Source organism: Quercus suber, unplaced genomic scaffold (genome assembly GCF_002906115.3).
Source record: "Quercus suber isolate HL8 unplaced genomic scaffold, Cork oak 2.0 scaffold_459, whole genome shotgun sequence".
Classification (NCBI taxonomy): domain Eukaryota; kingdom Viridiplantae; phylum Streptophyta; class Magnoliopsida; order Fagales; family Fagaceae; genus Quercus; species Quercus suber.
In genome coordinates, this window is record NW_027069910.1 from 524339 (window position 1) to 540705 (window position 16367).

At 37.0% G+C, this 16367-nt stretch overlaps 1 protein-coding gene and 1 pseudogene across 1 annotated transcript; one reads left to right on the top strand and one right to left on the bottom strand.

Annotated features, from left to right (window-relative positions):
* Positions 1–4666: 4666 nt before the first annotated feature.
* Positions 4667–5389, bottom strand: LOC136062845 (uncharacterized). The gene is made up of 2 exons (XM_065762450.1): positions 5203–5389; positions 4667–4962 (listed from the first exon to the last, which is right to left on the bottom strand). Exons 1-2 carry the CDS (start codon positions 5387–5389, stop codon positions 4667–4669), a joined length of 483 nt encoding a protein of 160 aa, XP_065618522.1.
* A 1695-nt stretch (positions 5390–7084) lies between these two features.
* LOC136062846 (G-type lectin S-receptor-like serine/threonine-protein kinase LECRK1) lies at positions 7085–7849 on the top strand (annotated as a pseudogene).
* The last annotated feature ends 8518 nt before the right edge of the window (positions 7850–16367 follow it).

Consider the following 16367-nt stretch of genomic DNA (forward strand, 5'->3'; position numbering starts at 1 on the left):
CAAGAAATAAAATCTCAACAATCATACAAATGCTAAAGCAGAGCAACATCTGTCTGAATAATAAAAAAACTAGTAGTAATTAAGAAGCTACTATTAATTTAAGGGAGAGGGATTAAATAGTTATCTTTATTAATTGAAAAGGATTTCTCATTTGATAACATTGCTACTAGTCGAAGCATTCACGCTTTCTTGACGCTAACTAGTTTTATTAGTTAGACTTCTTCCAAACAATTTGGTGTTAGTTAATTCAAATATCTGAAGAAGTCATAGACCGTGAAAATGAGTGTTTCTTAAATAATCTCAACTAGTTGCTAACCTGTGCGATGCACGGGATAGTTAAATTTAAAATCACATGTATTTCTAGTAACAAAAATAAAACAAATGTATGACTACTTTTTAAACATCATGCACCTCTAAATTCTAATTAACATGGTGTATGAGCTTAAAAGAAATCAAATTTCAAATTTTCAATAAGAGACTGTACGGTTTTTAGACCCCTTAAACACACAGATTGCGTAGCCTAGATTAATTAGCCAAGTTGTTACTTAGTCAAATTAAGCAATTCTAGGTTAAAACAATCCAAACAATCATATCAAGAATATAAAGCAGCGGAAAATAAATAACACAAGATATGATCACCCAGGAAACCACACGGTAAAAACCTGGGGAGGATTTGACCCACCGATCCTCAAGGCATAACAGAATTCACTATGAAAGAATTGAAGTTCTTACAGAAGGACTACAAGCTCTCCGCTCGACTTCCTAATGCTACCCACCAGCAAAACTTCCTGACACGACCACGCGCAGGCTCCGAATCCACGGACTACTTCTTTCTTGAATTCCTCAATCAGCTACAAGCTCCCCGCTTGCTTTTCTTTTAATCTTCAATGGTTGCAACTATAATGATCTTCAAGATGTAGAAAATATCTCTACCTTGAAACCCTAAGTTTATGTGAAGGAAAGCTCCTCTAAGATCTCACAAGAGATTCACATAAACAGTAAATATGAGCAACAAAGACTTAAAGAGGTTTGGGTACAAAACCCTAAAAATAAAAGGAGGCACAAGAGGCACTCTAATCTCTCTCACAGAAGTCCCAAAAACGTTCTAGGGTTTTCCTTATATATAGAAGTGTTTTACTTGAACCCCAAGACGTTTAAATAGAGTTTGGGCTGAACTGGAACTCTGCAGAAAAATAAATCTGTACGTGTTCGATCGATCGAGTCTAAATTTTCGATCGATCGAGCCTTACAGATTTAGTCCAATAAATCTGCACTCACTCGATTCCAGTTTTACAAATAAACATACTTTGAGCAAGCCTAAACAAGACTAAACAACCTGTTTTGATCATGGTTTGCCAACAATACAAATTAGAGTTCTAAATACATAAATTCCTAAATCTTTAGAACCTAACAGAGACTAAACCCCAAATTAATTTTAGGGGTTTTTAGTATTTCTGCAAATAGGAAAAAATTATAACTACCCATGGAATCAGAACGTTGTTGTTGTTGTTGTTTTTTTTTTTTTTTTTTTTTTTGTGTAATTTAGTATAATCAATTGGTTTTTAAGAACTGCGCTAGCTTTTAAGGAAATCCACCCTCTGAAGATACTCCCACATAGATTAGAAGAAGAAGAAAGAAAAACTAATTTCAACCACAAATTTAAGACTATCTTAACATTAAAAATAAATAAAAAAGAAAGAAAAAAAACAAAAATAATTTATAAACAACACACTTGGTTGTATCCTCATAAAATGATACAATTAGGAGACAAAGCTTCGATTGAATATATTATATTCAAATAGAAAAATTTAGCAAATAGAAAAGGCCTAACCTTGATTTGATTTCTCAAATGTAGCGACCAAAGAAGGAGAAAGTATGAACGGCTGAAATTGTAGCTTGAGAAGGAGAAGTGTGGCTAGTATGAACGGTTTGAAAAACAAACGTGCATTATGTAGTTAAAAAAAAGTTAAATAAAAAATCACAATAACTATAAGGATTACGAATGAAAGGTTTTTTTTTGTTGATTCAAAAGTTCTTCAAACTCTTTTTTTCACTATTTCTTATTCTTATACAACCAAACAAATACTTATAATAAAATAAATAAATAAATAAAACTTCTTTATTTGATCAAATCCTGATCCAACTACCTAACTCATCATACTTATATTAATAACATGAGAACTTTATTGTAGCCTAGTCTGCATGTATTAAATATAAATAAAAAGAGAAAAAAAAATTGTATTACCTAAATTTATGTCTTGTTGAATATGCGGCTAATGTGCCTTTGACTTTTTTTAGAGCTCCCACATTTTGTACATCAGCACTATTTAAATAAAATTATAAAAAAAAAAAACAAAACAAAATTTTGATTAGAAATTAAAAAAAAAAATACTCTCCTTCTCCCTAAAAGCAAAACCCAATCAAAACTCTCTTTCTAACGCACCCCATCTCTTCTAATACAACATCAACTACCAAAAAATTGCTTTCAAAAAAACAACTACCAAAGAATTCTCCCAAAAAAAAAAAAAAAAAAAAAAAACACTACCAAAGATTAAAGAAAATCACAATAAACAATATACCAAGGATGGAAGAAAATCAGCCACCAAAGATTAAAGAAAACTGACCAACCCCCACCGCATATACCAATGTTAACCATGATTAAACCATTATCAATATCATCCATATGATCTAACTATATATCCAAATAACTAACCATCATAATATAAGAAACTTACATCAAAAACCCCATTGAAAACCGTATCAAAATCCACGATCAAACCAGAGATCCAAGCCCATATCAAAATCTCCATTAAAAGTCCAGATCTGATTTGCAAGGAAGACTTGGGCAAAGATTGAATTGTTAGCGTGATTTCATGTTATCTACTTAATAGTTGCCAATAAAATAAAGCACATAAACAAAGAAGAATCACTTGAAGAAAGTAGTGCCTGAACCTTATTGATCAAATTGTGAATACATCTATTCAAAAGGTCAAGAGAGGAAACACTCTCCAATTGATGGTCACCCTCATGGATACTGCCTGGATTAACCTTTCTATACACTCCACCACAGACACCCAATGCCCATGCACCAAATTAGTGGTGAAACACAAGTTGTAAATTTCAAGTCTTTATATATATAAGAGAGAGTCCTAACAGGAGTCTCTCTTTTTTTCTTAACCCTAAAGTTTTTTTAGGTGAGTTTTTTTTTTTTTTTTTTTATATGAATTAAATCAAATAAAAAATGCTAATGTGAAAAATTGTGGAGAGGCCAGAGGTTTTGGTTTTATATATATATATATATATATTGATTACAAGACTACAACAACTGCTTGGAACAGCATGTTTAAAACCTATCAAACATTATAAATGTCGTTGTAATGGTTTCTTTCTAAATCATAAACCCATAAGCCATAACCATTATTATGGCAATGGTTACTTCAACACTTCATCATTGTTGTTCTCGCTTTCTTCTCCTTCTGCTTCTTCCTCTCGTTCCCACTGTTTTTACCTACACCAAAGATGACTGTAACATATTGCTGAACTCACCGGCTTCAGTTACAGACCGAGATATTAATTCATTATTCACGTTGCGTTCAGGTGAATTTTCCTTTGGATTCCGCCGTTTCCAAATCAATGAGAAAGAGTCTCAATTCTTGCTTGCAATTTGGTTTAATAAAACAAAAGACCAAACCATAGTTTGGTCTGCAAACGGCAATGAACCAGCACCACAAGGTTCTACACTGACGCAGAATAGCAGCAGTGCATTTGTTCTCAATGACCCTAATGGCAAAGAGTTATGGAAGGCTCCAGGGAATGGTTCCAAATCCAGTTGTGCGGCTATACTGGACAATGGGAACTTGGTGATTTTAGATAAGCAATATAATTCTATATGGGAAAGCTTCAAAGAGCCTACTGATACGATTTTGCCTGGCCAAATACTGTACATGAATACCACACTCAGTTCTCACCAATCTATTACAAATTATTCTTATGGCCGCTTCTAGCTTTCTTTACAGCTTGATGGCAATCTGGTGCTTTATTATATAAATATGCCATCTGAAGTCCTTCATCATGCTTATTTTGCCACCATGACAATGTTCTGGGAATCACAGTTGATCTTTACTGAAGCCGGATACATGTACGTCCAAGATGCAAACAATTCAACCAACATCTTCAACCTTACCCAAGAAGATCCAGGCTCAAAAGACTCTTTCTACCACATGGCTAGGATTGATTATGATGGGATCTTCAGAATAAACAAACACCTCAGACAGCAGGACACAAGTTGTGGAAGCTGTCCTTCAACATGGGATCCAGTGCAAGGCATTCCTGGTATTACTGATATTTGTGGTGTATTTGATGCTAATACTTTTGTAGGTGGGTTCTGTGGACTGAATGGTGTTTGTCGTACCTCAAATGCTTCAAGTGGGAGCGGGACATTTTGCTCATGTCCTTATGGATTTTCTCAATTGAACCCATATGAGGATTGGGCAGGGTGTAAACCAGATTTTCCGTTACCCAACTGCGACAATGGATGGGAAGAAAATTAAGGGCAGGTAAGCTTTGTACGGGATGACTTATTGTGGATATTGAATAAGTCATCCCATTTCTCATCTCTAAAATTGTTGAATAAGTTTTTTAGTGGATGAAACTAAATGCGTAGCATTTAAAATGTCTTGCATTGGTTTTGCAAAGCTTGACAAAGTTTATCCATGGTCCCCATAGTTTCATTAACAAAATGCAAGATGAAAACAAATTCAAATGAAATTAATACCTCATAAGCGGACTTTGCTTCTACTTTTTGTGAAGAATTTCCTTCATCCATAATTTTCAGTAGAACTTCACATATTGGACTAAACAACTTTATCAAGTTAGAAACTGATTTATAATGCGAACCCCAATGAGTATCTCCAGGTCGCTGTAAAGTGACCATCTGATTAAGTCCTTTTCCAGTCTCAAGATCTTCAATATCAATCAAATATGCAATGTCAGAAGCTCTAGCAATTTTTAATTGCTCAATACGTTTGCATGAAGCACGAATATTATTGATAACCAAAATCAATTTAGTGAAAAATCTATTAAGAAAGACAACTGCTTATGATGCTCCCACTAATGCCAATTGTAAGCGATGTGCAAAACAATGAATGTAGTAAGCATAAGGACAATCATTCAAAATCAAAGCTTGTAATCCATTCCACTCACCTCGCATGTTGCTTGCACCATCATATCCTTGCCCCCGAATGTTTTGGATATCTAAGCAATAATTAAAGAACAAATAATATATCTCATTTTTAAGGGTTACTGCTGTAGTGTCAACAACATGAACAATCCCAAAAAATCGTTCTCGCACAAAGCCATTTGTATCAACATATCTTAAAATCACAGCCATTTGCTCTTTCATGGACTCATCATGAGCTTCATCAACCAATATGCAAAACTTTGCATCACCAATTTCTTCCCTAATTGCCTTCTTCACTTTGGTTGAAATAACATGTAGAATTTCTTTTTGAATCGAGGTGATGTGTAGGTGGCATTTTTTGGAGCTTTTGCCATTATTTCAACAATATTATTATTATAGCCCACCATCAAATCCAATGTCGTAAAAAGTTTCCCCGATTGGTTGAAGTAGAGCTTTCATCTCGACCTCTAAAAGTAATAGCTTGCAAGGAAAGATGTCGAACAACATCAATTGAAGCCTTCAATCGTATTCGATTATTTGCAATTTGTTCTAAAGTGAAATTGCTCACTACCCTATCTATGTGTTGAGACTGGTTCATCAAATCTAGACACGCTTTTTGGGCAATTCTATGAGTGCAGTTAAAATCTTTCCCCATATGAAGAATAAAAGAACAACTTTCACCATTTTTAACTTTCTTCCAACTCTTAAATCCGTTAACTGTGAATGCATTTTGTCCGTCATGCCCAGTTGGCTTATGAAAGAGAAAGCATGGTAGACAAAAAGCAGCATCTTTTTTAGGAGAATATTCAAGCCACGGCTTAAAGCGATCATCTTCATACCAAGAACCTTGAAAGCTTCGACCCTTCTCAAATTTTTAAAATTTTTTAAAACAAGGCTGGTATATGGACCCAACTTAATGTAATGTCGCCGTATCTCATCTCGTTGATCAACATGATAAGTATATATTTGTCTACGCAATCCAGGATCAAGTTCTAATTGCAATGAACTCATATCAACCTTTTGAAATTTTGTTTGAGAATTTTTCTCAATAGGGACATCAAGATTTTCCTCAATAGGTTCATCAAGATTTTCCTCAATTGGGACGTCGAGATTTTCCTCAATTGGGACATCAGGATTTTCCTCAACATTAGTGGTTAGCAATGTTGCACCACTAGTATTAGCTTCTAAATCATTTGAAACTTTTCCTTAAAAAAAATCAAATATGGTAGTTGACTTTTTCATAATTTACAAATAAAATATAATTTGAAATTATTATGTTATTATATGGTCAATAATCTATAATCATTACACACAATACACAAATACTATGCACACAAACATTCTACAATTAATCAATAAATTTTAAAGATATAAATAATCTCTTTAATTATTTATCTAATTTTAATGTTTTAAAAGACACTAACTAAAAGGCAAAAACACTCATGACAAAACTACCAAAAAAAAATATCACAAAACACAGGCTATCACTATTGCGAAAGACAAAACAACAACCAAAAAAAAATTACAAAATATCAATGACTTGTTGACTGTTGCGTGTGTAGTTGTGTTTGTCAGATCAGATGCAACTTTTTCATTTATAAAAGAATGCTAAAGACAAAGATGGTCTTGGTTCAGTTTTTATTTACCTCTCTTCTAACTCTTTCTCTCTGCCTCTGGTATCAGGTCTCTCCGTCCCAGCCCCCAGGCTCCCAAGCCCTAGCCGCTCAACATCCCTGTCCCTGACTGGCTGACTACCTTTGCTTCTGTCGCTGCTGCTGGCTGCCACTTTCCTCTCCTTTATGTTCAGCCGTAAGTTAGGTTTTCCTTCTTTCTTTCTTTTTCTTTTTTTCTGAATGGTTTAGAAATCCCCTTCTTTTTTCCCTTTTATTATATGCCTTTTATTATATGTGTGAGGTAAGTTTGGTGTTTCCTACTCTAGGCTAGGTAGATATCTAATTAGAACCGGCTCTGATTTTTTTTTTTTTTTTTTTTTGGTGTTGTTTGGTTTTTGGGCTAATATTTTTTTTTGAAAATCTGGAGGGCCACTGCCCCCCAGGTCCAAGAATAGCTCTGTCCCTGTTCGGAACTGTTTATAAAGGGGTCCTTCCATCAAATTCAAAAAGATTTGTTGCAGTCAAAAAGTTAGGTAAGGTGGTAGAAGAAGGCGAGAAGGAATTCAAAACAGAAGTGAGTGTGATCGGTCAGACTCATCACAAGAATTTAGTCCGGTTGCTTGGTTATTGTGATGAGGGGTAGCACCGGCTATTGGTATATGAGTACATGAGTAATGGCTCTTTAGCTAACTTTCTCTTTGGGCTATCCAGGCCTCATTGGAACCAAAGAGTGCAGATTGCTTTTGGAATTGCCAGAGGTCTCATGTACTTACACGAAGAGTGCAGCACCCAAATCATCCATTGCGACATAAAACCTCAAAACATACTTCTAGATGAATACTTTACACCAAGGATGGCTGATTTTGGATTAGCAAAGCTTTTGTTGGCTGAGCAAACTCGAGCTGCTCGGACAGGAATAAGAGGGACGATTAGGTATTTTGCACCTGAATGGTTTAGGAAAGCATCCATTTCCGTTATGGGTGAAGAAGAAAAATACTTTTGCTTGGTGATTGTTAATAAGAATAATGATAAAAACTTATTTAAATCAATAATGTAAATACCAGGCATCGGGGTGTTTTCCTATATCGATATGAGATTCTTTGTGATCTAAGAAAATATATGATGATGCTAGGATTGTCAGTAGAGATGTTTGTCCAGATCGAATTCGTCCACAATCGTTCCAGACCCTGTAACACTTCAAACTACAAAGAATGCGGTAACCGGTGTGGCACCAGCCACAGAGCCTCCGATGCCAAAGTTAGAAAAAGCCTTGAATCAAAGGAAGATGATATAGCTTTAGTAAGTGTAATTCTAGTAAGTGTTTTTTTCGTACCCTTCTGGACTCTTATTCATGAATATATATAGGTGATCTCCTTTCTCTCCTAGTCCTTGGTTCCTGCAATAATGAGGAGGTTATTGTAGGATCTGTAACGCCTGTGTAGAGTGTTAAACGGGCAGATAGGCTTCCAACGATATTGTAACTCATTATTATCTTTGTAATGTCTCGACTCCATCGTAGGACGACGGTTACATCTTCACGAGGCACTTTTTCCTTTGGTCTGGGACGGCGCTAGAGTCGTCTTTGACTTTTATCTTTCTCTTAAGGATGAGCATATATTTTTTGGGACTATCAGCTACCCCCCCCCCCCCCNACAGTTGATCTTTACTGAAGCCGGATACATGTACGTCCAAGATGCAAACAATTCAACCAACATCTTCAACCTTACCCAAGAAGATCCAGGCTCAAAAGACTCTTTCTACCACATGGCTAGGATTGATTATGATGGGATCTTCAGAATAAACAAACACCTCAGACAGCAGGACACAAGTTGTGGAAGCTGTCCTTCAACATGGGATCCAGTGCAAGGCATTCCTGGTATTACTGATATTTGTGGTGTATTTGATGCTAATACTTTTGTAGGTGGGTTCTGTGGACTGAATGGTGTTTGTCGTACCTCAAATGCTTCAAGTGGGAGCGGGACATTTTGCTCATGTCCTTATGGATTTTCTCAATTGAACCCATATGAGGATTGGGCAGGGTGTAAACCAGATTTTCCGTTACCCAACTGCGACAATGGATGGGAAGAAAATTAAGGGCAGGTAAGCTTTGTACGGGATGACTTATTGTGGATATTGAATAAGTCATCCCATTTCTCATCTCTAAAATTGTTGAATAAGTTTTTTAGTGGATGAAACTAAATGCGTAGCATTTAAAATGTCTTGCATTGGTTTTGCAAAGCTTGACAAAGTTTATCCATGGTCCCCATAGTTTCATTAACAAAATGCAAGATGAAAACAAATTCAAATGAAATTAATACCTCATAAGCGGACTTTGCTTCTACTTTTTGTGAAGAATTTCCTTCATCCATAATTTTCAGTAGAACTTCACATATTGGACTAAACAACTTTATCAAGTTAGAAACTGATTTATAATGCGAACCCCAATGAGTATCTCCAGGTCGCTGTAAAGTGACCATCTGATTAAGTCCTTTTCCAGTCTCAAGATCTTCAATATCAATCAAATATGCAATGTCAGAAGCTCTAGCAATTTTTAATTGCTCAATACGTTTGCATGAAGCACGAATATTATTGATAACCAAAATCAATTTAGTGAAAAATCTATTAAGAAAGACAACTGCTTATGATGCTCCCACTAATGCCAATTGTAAGCGATGTGCAAAACAATGAATGTAGTAAGCATAAGGACAATCATTCAAAATCAAAGCTTGTAATCCATTCCACTCACCTCGCATGTTGCTTGCACCATCATATCCTTGCCCCCGAATGTTTTGGATATCTAAGCAATAATTAAAGAACAAATAATATATCTCATTTTTAAGGGTTACTGCTGTAGTGTCAACAACATGAACAATCCCAAAAAATCGTTCTCGCACAAAGCCATTTGTATCAACATATCTTAAAATCACAGCCATTTGCTCTTTCATGGACTCATCATGAGCTTCATCAACCAATATGCAAAACTTTGCATCACCAATTTCTTCCCTAATTGCCTTCTTCACTTTGGTTGAAATAACATGTAGAATTTCTTTTTGAATCGAGGTGATGTGTAGGTGGCATTTTTTGGAGCTTTTGCCATTATTTCAACAATATTATTATTATAGCCCACCATCAAATCCAATGTCGTAAAAAGTTTCCCCGATTGGTTGAAGTAGAGCTTTCATCTCGACCTCTAAAAGTAATAGCTTGCAAGGAAAGATGTCGAACAACATCAATTGAAGCCTTCAATCGTATTCGATTATTTGCAATTTGTTCTAAAGTGAAATTGCTCACTACCCTATCTATGTGTTGAGACTGGTTCATCAAATCTAGACACGCTTTTTGGGCAATTCTATGAGTGCAGTTAAAATCTTTCCCCATATGAAGAATAAAAGAACAACTTTCACCATTTTTAACTTTCTTCCAACTCTTAAATCCGTTAACTGTGAATGCATTTTGTCCGTCATGCCCAGTTGGCTTATGAAAGAGAAAGCATGGTAGACAAAAAGCAGCATCTTTTTTAGGAGAATATTCAAGCCACGGCTTAAAGCGATCATCTTCATACCAAGAACCTTGAAAGCTTCGACCCTTCTCAAATTTTTAAAATTTTTTAAAACAAGGCTGGTATATGGACCCAACTTAATGTAATGTCGCCGTATCTCATCTCGTTGATCAACATGATAAGTATATATTTGTCTACGCAATCCAGGATCAAGTTCTAATTGCAATGAACTCATATCAACCTTTTGAAATTTTGTTTGAGAATTTTTCTCAATAGGGACATCAAGATTTTCCTCAATAGGTTCATCAAGATTTTCCTCAATTGGGACGTCGAGATTTTCCTCAATTGGGACATCAGGATTTTCCTCAACATTAGTGGTTAGCAATGTTGCACCACTAGTATTAGCTTCTAAATCATTTGAAACTTTTCCTTAAAAAAAATCAAATATGGTAGTTGACTTTTTCATAATTTACAAATAAAATATAATTTGAAATTATTATGTTATTATATGGTCAATAATCTATAATCATTACACACAATACACAAATACTATGCACACAAACATTCTACAATTAATCAATAAATTTTAAAGATATAAATAATCTCTTTAATTATTTATCTAATTTTAATGTTTTAAAAGACACTAACTAAAAGGCAAAAACACTCATGACAAAACTACCAAAAAAAAATATCACAAAACACAGGCTATCACTATTGCGAAAGACAAAACAACAACCAAAAAAAAATTACAAAATATCAATGACTTGTTGACTGTTGCGTGTGTAGTTGTGTTTGTCAGATCAGATGCAACTTTTTCATTTATAAAAGAATGCTAAAGACAAAGATGGTCTTGGTTCAGTTTTTATTTACCTCTCTTCTAACTCTTTCTCTCTGCCTCTGGTATCAGGTCTCTCCGTCCCAGCCCCCAGGCTCCCAAGCCCTAGCCGCTCAACATCCCTGTCCCTGACTGGCTGACTACCTTTGCTTCTGTCGCTGCTGCTGGCTGCCACTTTCCTCTCCTTTATGTTCAGCCGTAAGTTAGGTTTTCCTTCTTTCTTTCTTTTTCTTTTTTTCTGAATGGTTTAGAAATCCCCTTCTTTTTTCCCTTTTATTATATGCCTTTTATTATATGTGTGAGGTAAGTTTGGTGTTTCCTACTCTAGGCTAGGTAGATATCTAATTAGAACCGGCTCTGATTTTTTTTTTTTTTTTTTTTTTGGTGTTGTTTGGTTTTTGGGCTAATAATTTTTTTATAGCATTTAAAAATATCAATAATATTGTTAAGAGGGCAAAGTTCAATTTTATTAAAACAAATTGCTAAAAATAATATATTATATATATATTAAATTTTTTTTTTTGAAAATCTGGAGGGCCACTGCCCCCCAGGTCCAAGAATAGCTCTGTCCCTGTTCGGAACTGTTTATAAAGGGGTCCTTCCATCAAATTCAAAAAGATTTGTTGCAGTCAAAAAGTTAGGTAAGGTGGTAGAAGAAGGCGAGAAGGAATTCAAAACAGAAGTGAGTGTGATCGGTCAGACTCATCACAAGAATTTAGTCCGGTTGCTTGGTTATTGTGATGAGGGGTAGCACCGGCTATTGGTATATGAGTACATGAGTAATGGCTCTTTAGCTAACTTTCTCTTTGGGCTATCCAGGCCTCATTGGAACCAAAGAGTGCAGATTGCTTTTGGAATTGCCAGAGGTCTCATGTACTTACACGAAGAGTGCAGCACCCAAATCATCCATTGCGACATAAAACCTCAAAACATACTTCTAGATGAATACTTTACACCAAGGATGGCTGATTTTGGATTAGCAAAGCTTTTGTTGGCTGAGCAAACTCGAGCTGCTCGGACAGGAATAAGAGGGACGATTAGGTATTTTGCACCTGAATGGTTTAGGAAAGCATCCATTTCCGTTATGGGTGAAGAAGAAAAATACTTTTGCTTGGTGATTGTTAATAAGAATAATGATAAAAACTTATTTAAATCAATAATGTAAATACCAGGCATCGGGGTGTTTTCCTATATCGATATGAGATTCTTTGTGATCTAAGAAAATATATGATGATGCTAGGATTGTCAGTAGAGATGTTTGTCCAGATCGAATTCGTCCACAATCGTTCCAGACCCTGTAACACTTCAAACTACAAAGAATGCGGTAACCGGTGTGGCACCAGCCACAGAGCCTCCGATGCCAAAGTTAGAAAAAGCCTTGAATCAAAGGAAGATGATATAGCTTTAGTAAGTGTAATTCTAGTAAGTGTTTTTTTCGTACCCTTCTGGACTCTTATTCATGAATATATATAGGTGATCTCCTTTCTCTCCTAGTCCTTGGTTCCTGCAATAATGAGGAGGTTATTGTAGGATCTGTAACGCCTGTGTAGAGTGTTAAACGGGCAGATAGGCTTCCAACGATATTGTAACTCATTATTATCTTTGTAATGTCTCGACTCCATCGTAGGACGACGGTTACATCTTCACGAGGCACTTTTTCCTTTGGTCTGGGACGGCGCTAGAGTCGTCTTTGACTTTTATCTTTCTCTTAAGGATGAGCATATATTTTTTGGGACTATCAGCTACCCCCCCCCCCCCCTCCTATTCCAAGGTCGTCCATACTTTTGGACGACCTTAGGAATATGAGGCTTTTTTTTTTTTTTTTTTTTCGGTGGTATGTTCTCTGCATTAACTGCTCCATGGCTGCATGGCACACATCGTGGCCACGTGTTCCGTTGGGAATGGTGGGGATGCCTCGTTCCCAGTGAGGCCTTTTCGATTTCCTGCAGTTTCCAAGACAAACCTTTTTAACTGCTTTTCTTTTTCTTTTGCTTCATCTCTTTTCTTCCTTCTACATTTGTTTGACTGTTAGCTCTCCATTTTCTCTGCGATTTTTTCTGAGTTCACTGCTGCTACTGTGCACTCTGCCCCCAGTCTTTTTCAACTTTTTCTCCCAATTTCCAGGTACGTTTTCCCTTTTTTTTACGCTTTCTTTCCTTTTTGGCTGTTCTATATTTCTTTGTTTCGCATTCTAATTTTCCTTCTGTGCAACTTTCCTTAATGGTGGGTTATACTGATTTTAGGCATACTTCCCCTTCCATCGCTTTCCTTTTTGCTCGCTTAGGGGGGTTATTAGGCTTTTCCAGTGATCGATACCCACAAATTAGGGAATTTGTTGGAGGGGGTAGTGGTTTAGAGTTGGCATTAGGTGAACTATACCCATTGTTGTAGCAATCTCTTTTTTGGTTTAAGTCCATTCGAAGTGACCTTAGGAGGGAGACTATGGGTTCAGTTGTGAGATTGGGCAGTCAGGAGAGGGGTTCGTCTCCGGGGTTGATTGCGGACGGGGCTGTTATGGACACAGCTACCTCTGGTCTTCCTGTTTCGTCCGTCCTTCCTTCAACTTCTGCCACTCCTCGTCTGTTTCATGCTCTCAAGGAGAGGTGTTCCCTAAAGATAGATGTCTTCAATAAATTTAGGGATAGGTTTCAATTCCCTGATGAGACTAGGGTTCGTCTTCCTGGGAAGGGAGAGAAAGCTTGCACCTTCGCCCATGGTGAAGTTTGCTTTTTATGAAGCGGCTTTCACCTGTGGCCTGAGATTCCCTATTCATCCCTTCATTATGGAACTCCTAGATCACCTGCACATTGCCCCTGGGCAGCTTATGTCGAATTCGTGGAGGATTGTCATAAGTTGTATAGTGATCTGGATGACCATAGCAGATGGAGATATGATCACCCTAAATGAGTTTACTCATCTTTACCGTTTGAAAGAATCCAAGGAGTTTGGATATTACGAGTTTGTCCCCTGGGATAGGAGATCTCGCCTCGTCGGTGACCTCCCTTCGTCCTTCCGTTACTGGAAGTCCAGATACTTCTTCGTGTCAGGCGATGGTTGGGAGACCTTATCTGACGATTTTTGGGGGAATGTCTCTAGATTGCAGCGCCGGTGGGAGATCCCTTGTCTTGGTGCGTTTGCTTTTGTGTTCTTTTTGTTTTAATACTTTGGTCGTCTTTGATCGTTTCTTTGACCTTGTGCTCATTTCTCTTTTTGCAGTGAAGGAGCGTCTTGATCTTGAGAGTCAGTTCGAAGGAAGTGTGCAGGAGGCAATTGAGTTCGCCAAGACGATTGACGACTTCGACGAGCTAGTTGATCTACGTATATTGGCTCATCACTGCCTGGGGCCTGAACCTTCAGTATACGTCCTTCAAACAATTGACCGAGAGCAAAGGAAACGTCAGTTACCCCGTTATGCCTAACTACTCCCTTTTCTCTCTCTTCTTTTTTTTTTTTTTTTTTTTTTTTAAGAAATGATGAGCAAATTCAACAAGGACATGTATGCGAAAATCAAGGGGAAGAAGAATGAGCTCCTTTCCAGCATAGGTCAGAGAACCTTAAGGATCACTGATAAAGAGAAAGAGAGAAAGAAGGAAACAGCTGAGAGAGGTTCGTCCACCCCTACTCTGGATGAAGGACTAATTGCTTCTCCGGCCATCTCCATTGAGGAGGTCCCTGCCCCTAAGAAGCGGAAGACAGGGTATAAGGGCAAGGAAAAAGTAGGTTCCAATATTTGGGCTGATGCTGAAGTCGCAGTAACTAGGGCGAATGAGTTTCTATCTCCCGAGGAGATGAAAGAGCTTTCCTCTGTGCCTTCCCATGAGCTGGTGAACCAGCATGTTCATAAACTCGTGTAGGTAATCTCCCTTTTTTTTTTCTTTTTTTTTCTTTTTTTTTTTTTTTTTTTTTGAGTGAGACAATGCATTTTACTTAAGCTTTTCTTGGCAGGTTTTGGGAGAGACGATGCATCTTACTTCGTAGTTTTTGGCGAACAAAGAGAAGGCCGTCATGGCCACTTCGAAGGTCGAGGCTTTAGAAGCTGAGGCTTCAGGCTTACGAAAAGACTTGATTGTTGCGATGGACGCACATAACACTTCCAAAGAGCAAGTCAAGGTTCTGACTGAACAGCTTGAAGCCGAGAAGTCATTGGTAAAGCAGAAGGATGAGCTTCTCGCCTCAACAGGCCAAAGAATGAAGGCTGTAGTAGCCAAGGCCGTCCTTGCTTTTCAGACGACAGAAGAATACAACACAATCTTATTCCAGTGGTACTTTAAGGGCTTCGAATTGCTAAGGAGGTATTTGGTGAAGCATGGGCCCGGAGTTAATCTAAAAGACCCGGATTTTGAAGAAGTAGATAAAGAGATCAAGGCGGACGAGGCAGCCTCGACAGTTTAGGCTTTTGGTGAGGACCCTCCCGAAACGAACAAGGGTGGTGACGATGCTCCTTCAGTTTAACCATGATGAGCTTTAATTTTGTCTTACTTACACATGCCCTATATGTTTTTGGGCTTTTGAATGAATGAATATATATTCTTCTTCTTTTTTTTTTGGATCCCCGTATGTTTTGGGGTTTTGGACAATTTACAGCTTTCCATATAATGCTGCCATTTTCCCTATTCTTTCAACCACAGAGTCTTTTTGAAATTATCTCTTTTTGTGCTTCTAGAGTTCCCTTTGTGGGTTTGAAGGATTTTTTATGAAATTTTTCTCCGTCCTTCTATGGACTTAGAGAATTTTTTGCTAAAATTTGTCTTGGATGAGGTTGTTCGTGATATATATATATATATATATATATATATATATATATAGGTGATCTCCTTTCTCTCCTAGTCGTTGGTTCCTGCAATAATGAGGAGGTTATTGCAAGATTTGTAACGCCTGTGTAGAGTGTTGAACGGGCAGATAGGCTTCCAATGGTATTGTAGCTCATTATTATCTTTGTAACGTCTCGACTCCATCGTAGGACGACGGTTACATCTTCACAAGGCACTTTTTCCTTTGGTCTAGGACGGCGCTAGAGTCGTCTTTGACTTTTATCTTTCTCTTAATGACGAGCATATATTTTTTGGGACTATCAATATATATTTCATAATTAATCGTTCTTATACAATTAAAAACTTATGATTCGGTTGAACTGAGACAATTCAAGAACGCATGATAAACTCAATTTATAATGCAGTTAGAAAAGTTTTCAGAAAAAACTCATTCACTTTAAAACCTGATTTCTATTTGAAACTATTAGAA